At 57.9% G+C, this 5,759-nt stretch overlaps 1 protein-coding gene across 1 annotated transcript; it reads left to right on the forward strand.

Annotated features, from left to right (window-relative positions):
* The first annotated feature begins 4,501 nt into the window (after positions 1-4,501).
* On the forward strand, positions 4,502-4,988 carry LOC122198588 (keratin-associated protein 12-1-like). The gene has a single exon (XM_042903294.1). The coding sequence runs from the start codon at positions 4,563-4,565 to the stop codon at positions 4,986-4,988; it is 426 nt and encodes a 141-aa protein (XP_042759228.1). The 5' UTR covers positions 4,502-4,562.
* Positions 4,989-5,759: the final 771 nt, after the last annotated feature.

Below are 5,759 nucleotides of genomic sequence, written 5' to 3' on the forward strand. Positions count from 1 at the left end.
TCCCTCACCCGTTGTAGGCTGACTTCTCCCCATGGCGGGTCTTGGGAGGGTTGAGATGGGAACAGTAGGCCCAGGCCGCCCTCTTGAACGGAAGCATCAGCTCTCTTGGAGTGCTGGCTTTGCCACAGCCCCCCTGGCGCTCTGGTTTGGCTGACCCACAGTCCTCCTTATTTCATTTGAATGCTGGGTCCCCAAATTCTCTTTGCACCCCAGTTCACGTGGAATATTAGGCTGCCACAGCATGAAAGCTCTTGGTTAAATTTCCCATCCAAAGCAGGAATCCCATTTGTGCCTTCTGTTTTCTTTTCTTTTTTTTTTTTTTTAATTTTTTTTTCATGTTTATTTATTTTTGAGACAGAGAGAGACAGAGCATGAACAGGGGAGGGGCAGAGAGAGAGGGAGACACAGAACAAGAAGCAGGCTCCAGGCCCCGAGCTGTCAGCACAGAGCCCGACGCAGGGCTTGAACTCACGGACCGTGAGATCATGACCTGAGCCGAAGTCGGACGCTTAACCAACCAAGCCACCCAGGCGCCCCTCTGTTTTCTTTTTAAAGGGAAATTTTATTTTGAACTACTTAGCTCAACTATTATTTTCAACTATTTTTATTTTCATTTTATTGTGAAAAAAATCTCAGACATACAGAAAAACTGAATCACTCAGTGTGTAGCCACATACCCCGTCCTACAGTCAACAACTCACATTGTGCCTCACTTCCTTTCCCAGATTCTTACCCATCAGACCGTCCCTCTACATTGCCAAGTCAGTCGCAAACAACAGTACGCTTCACTCAAACACTCAGGAAGCATCCTGTTAGCAGGAGTTTCTGAGCTTTTGTGTGTGAAGTACCGTGCCTCTTACGTGTGTCATTTGATGGCTTTTGACAAATGCGTGCATCCGAGTAAACCCTCTTGGGACCCACCACGGGACTGTGCACCCAACCTTATCGGGGCCCTGGACGCAGCCTGTGCCCAACCCTTTTGGCCCCGGCCCTAACCGTCCTCCCCAAATGTCCTCTTCCCCCTGGTCAGTTTACCCGAACCCCCCAGAAGCAGCCCGTGTTCTGGCCGTTAAACATCTAACGTGGTTCAGCTTGTCGTAGAGCCTCACTTAGACACAGTCGTGTGGCGGGCGCTGTCTGCCCGACTCTGCTCACCAGCACCGTGTTGCTGAGACTAAACAGTGCGGTCCTCTAACTGCTGATTCGTGTGACTGTCGTGGTGTTTACCCATCCCTGTTGATGGGCATGTGGGTTGATTGCAGTTCTGTCTGTTATTGAGAGAGTGGAAGAAACAGACCTCGTCTTCAAGGCTTCGGGGCCCGGAAGCCAGGACGGTCCCCAGGTGCTTGTTATTTTGCAGGCAGCTCTGGCTTTTAGGGAACTTTTTGTTCTCTGAGCTGAAATCTGTGTCCCTGTCACCTTGGCTCTCTGGTGCAAACTTTTTTTTAGTATAGTTTTTTTAATGTTTATTTTTGAGACAGAGAAAGAGCGTGAGCAGGGGAGGGGCAGAGAGAGAGGGAGACACAGAATCCGAAGCAGGATCCAGCCTCCGAGCTGGCAGCACAGAGCCCGACGCGGGGCTCGAACCCATGATCCGTGAGGTCGTTACCTGATCTGAAGTCGGAGGTTCAACACACTGAGCCCCAGCCCCCCCCAACCCCCCAGGCGCCCCTGGTGTCTTTTTTTAAAACCAGGTTTTGGAAGCTTGTCCATCGTGTGTTCAGCTCATTGTTGTGCTTCGATTTCCTTCCCTCCTCCCGAGGGTGACCTTACCTGTGTGTTAGACTGTCAGACACCGGCTCACAGGCTCTTCTCATTTTTTCCTCACTCTCGCTTCTCCTGCAGGTCAGATAATTTCCCTTGACGTGGATTCACTTTCACACACTATTACTTCCGTCGTCGGTCCGCCGTCGGGACCTCCCAGTGGATATTTCCTTTCTAAGTGCTGTGCTTCTCGGCTCGAATTCCCGGTTTTTAAAGCAGTTTCCATTTACCTGCTAACATGCCGTGTCCATTCACTCACAAAAGTAATATTTTCCTTTAATTCTTCGAACACCCGTTCCTTGGATTCTTGAAACATCTACAGTCGCTGCTCCACAGTCATTGCCCAGCCACTGTCCGGGCCATCTCGGGTTTCACGACTATTGATTGATTTTTTTCCTTAACTGGTGGATTGCATTTTCTCTGCCTTTTGTGGCCGGTGGTTTTGTTGTTGTATATTGCAATTAATTATGGTGATACATTTAGAAGCCCTGCATTCTCTTTTCCTGCCTATTCACTTTGGTTCTGGGTGATCGCCAGTTATTAACTGATCATGTTGAACTTGAGCGAGTTTTACACCTGCTCAGGGTGGATCTGTGGGAAGCCCAGGGGGATTACTAAGCTCCTTGTCTTGGTGGGGATCGAATTCCAACCGTCTTCTCTGGAAATGTTGCCACCGGTTGGCTTTGTTGGGGCAGGCCCAGAGTAGGGCTTCCTGTGGGTCTGGTCGCTGCTCCGGACGCCTGACTGTGTGGGGTCCTAGCAGCACATGGGGGCTCCCCCTCCGTCCTGTGGCACACGCTCAATGTTAAGCCTCCGGTGGTGTTGCCCCGAGCACAGACAGCCCTGCCACCTTGGACAGATGTACAGCAGCGTCTCACGCAGACTCACGCACGTTCCCTCCCTCCTGATGCCCCACTCCTGGGATTCTAGCTGCTTCTGCTGCCCGAGCGCGGGGGGTCTTCCTCCTCGGCAAGCGGGCCGTCGTGTTCTGCGAAAACCCCAGCCCACTGAACGGCCTTCGGGACGCTGGCCTGGGCAGAGCCGGGCGAAGGCCGAGCGTCTTTCGTGTGCACTCTTCCTCTCCGCAGCCGGTCTGTGCCGGTCGGACCGACCGCAGCCCGAAGACGGAAGGCTCGTCGCTGTTCTTGGGTCGTGTCATTGAGGGAGCGCTAGACTACCGGCGCTCCGCGGGTTTCCCCGGTATCGTTCCGTTCTCCAGACTCAACACTTGTCTGTTCTGGGAGGTTCCTGGTCCACACAGCAAAGGCTGTGGCTTGAGGAGCCCTGCAGGTGTCATTCCTGTCTGCCTCGGTGTGGGCCCCACGGAGACAGGCAGCTACCAGGCTCTCTTACCCACCTATTGCTGCTAGAACGGTTGGAGGACGTGGCTAGGTGTGTGGCTGCTGAGACAGAACCAGGCAGACTCCTGTCAGGGACAGCCTGTCCTGGAAAACCGTAGATGACACCCCCCGCCCAAAAGAGGTCACGGTTTTACGCTGAGATTACCCCGTCCAGGCAGACCCCAGCCGGCGCTCTCTGCAGGCGGGCGGCCCCAGAGTCTGCAAGCAGAAAGGAGTGGAGCGGGGGGGAGGGGGGTGGGAACACTGACGGACGTCTGTCCTCCCGGAGGAGACCTCGGAGTGGGGAACGGTGTCTCCCTAACAAACAGGGAGGCCCACGAGTGTTTGTCTGGGCCCGGATGTGTGTGCCTCTGTGGGGGTGCCTGCACCTCCCTGAGCTGTGTGTCCATCTTTGGGGCCGTGCGCCAGAAAATTCTCGTAAACCGGTCCTGAGTCTTGTGATGCAGCAGCCTCCTGCAGAAGCGTTTTCAGAAACGCCATCAAGTTCTCGGGGTGTTCTCACTGTCGGCGGGGCGGGGGGCATGCAGGTGGCAGGAGAGACCTCGGATTCTTTGTAGGAAAGGTATGGAGGTCATCCAAAGGCGATCTCTGGAGTTCACAGGCCAGAGCCCCGAGGAGGGTGGGGAGTGCTCCTCCAGGCCGGCTTTCAGGCCCGAGACGTCAGGCGAGAGCCCCAGGGAGGAGAGGAAGACCCACCGCTGACTCAGCCCGTCACCCGGGTCCCCAGTGACCCTGTGTGTCCATCCGCGGCCCCCCGGCCCTCACGCGCTTCCCGGGGACGCCCCTGCTTCCTGTAGGGCCGCACCCCTGTGCAGCGGATGCCCTGGCTTTGTGCAGCCTGCTTCTCTAATGATGAGGTTTTTCTCACGACGAGGATCAGAGGTCACTGCCCGCCAGGAGTTCTCCGTGACCCGTGCCCTCAGTCCACACCCGTGCTGTGGGCCAGTGGCCACCGTGTCCTTCCCGTGTACCGGCCGCTGCGTGACCTCCAGCTTCTGGGACACTCGGACGTGAGCCCGACTCTCTCGATCTCCCCGTGTCTGCCCCGGAGCCTTCCTGACGGGCAGAGGCTGTTCGGGGACGTCATCGCGCACAGAGGCAGGTTGGGAGGTCTGCGTTTTCAGATTCACGCAAACGTAGCTCGTGTGAAATCGTGAGGAACGAGGCTCCAGTAAGCCACTCGGGCAGGTTTCCAAGTGCAACACGAGCGTGGGGAGGGGCAGTTAGTCACGCGGGCGAGCGCCAAACAAACAAAACACGTGCAACAGAAAACTAAGTTCTGGGAGACGGCCCGGAAGCAGCTCAAACCAGGAAGACAACCGTTGTGTCCCGTGTTGCCAGGACGCCCACGGCCCGGTATAAAGGCGGCCCAGGCAAGGAGCCTCCAGACGTCCCCGCCCTCCTCCCTCCCGGACACCGGCCGAGCCCCACGCCAACATGTGCCACACCAGCTGCTCCTCGGGCTGCCAGGCTTCCTACGGCTCCTCCGGCCCCTGCCAGGCGTCCTGCTGTGTGCCCGTGAGCTGCAAGCCCGTGTGCGTGCCCGTGAGCTGCAAGCCCGAGTGTGTGCCCTCCTGCCAGTCCTCCACGTGCGTGCCCATGAGCTGCAGGCCCGAGTGTGTGCCCTCCTGCCAGTCCTCCGTGTGTGTGCCCGTGAGCTGCAGGCCCGAGTGTGTGCCCTCCTGCCAGTCCTCCGTGTGCGTGCCCGTGAGCTGCCGACCCGCCGTGTGCGTGCCCGTGAGCTGCACACCCGCCGTGTGCGTGCCCGTGAGCTGCAAGCCCGCGTGTGTGCCCTCCTGCCGGCCCTCCTGCCCCACCCTGGTCTGCAGACCCGTGTGCTGTAGCTCCCCGCGCTGCTTCTGACCAGGGGTCTCCTAACACCTGCTCCGGGGGCAGAGGGGGCCCCGCCCGTGCCCCTCCGGTGAGGACCAAGTCTTCGCCGGGCCTCCAGTTCTGCGCGCGGCAGGTCAAACACTCCCGATGAGTCGTCTGAACCCTGGGGCGAGGAGGAGCAGGACGAGCCGGATCCCCCCGTGACCCTGCGTGTCTCCGCCGGGGTCCTTCTCTGTCTCCGGCAGGGAACCCAGCCCCTGTGAGCCCAATAAATCGTGCCTCCCTGAGGCAGCTTTCTACTCCTGTCTCTCTGTTTCTACGTTTCCTGCCCACTGAGTCGGCGCTACGGAGCGGGGAGGGCTAATCCCCTCCTCAAGGCGGCTCGTCCGCGCTGGGGGCTCCCGGTGGAGGGAGTGGCCGCCGGCCTCAGGCCCCCATGATCCGTGGCCCGGTGCGTGTGGCCGCGGCCAGCGACTCGCCCTTTTCCAAGGCTGCTCTTGCTTCCCCTGGCTGTCAGTTCCGGCCCTCAGTTCATGATCCACTTGTGTCGCTGGTCCACGTGCGGCCCAGTGTTAATTGATTGATGATCAGTTATTATTATAATAAACCCCACGAACCCACTACCCCACGTGGAAACTAGAGCACCGTCGGTAATTCACCCCGGGCTTCTCAGGGAAACCGCTGTTAGAATCGTGTGCTCTTTGCTACCTTCTAAAAAAGAGAGCGGAGTCACCTCTGCGTGGCCCTGAAGCGCGTGTTTTCTCACGCAGGGCCCTGAGGGACGTCGGAAGGTATTGTCCT

The sequence above is a fragment of the Panthera leo genome, chromosome C2, assembly GCF_018350215.1.
Source record: "Panthera leo isolate Ple1 chromosome C2, P.leo_Ple1_pat1.1, whole genome shotgun sequence".
NCBI lineage: Eukaryota > Metazoa > Chordata > Mammalia > Carnivora > Felidae > Panthera > Panthera leo.

Excerpts from the sequence above, each read along its gene's own strand:
- LOC122198588 (XM_042903294.1), top strand. The coding sequence starts at position 4,563 with ATGTGCCACACCAGCTGCTCCTCGGGCTGCCAGGCTTCCTACGGCTCC.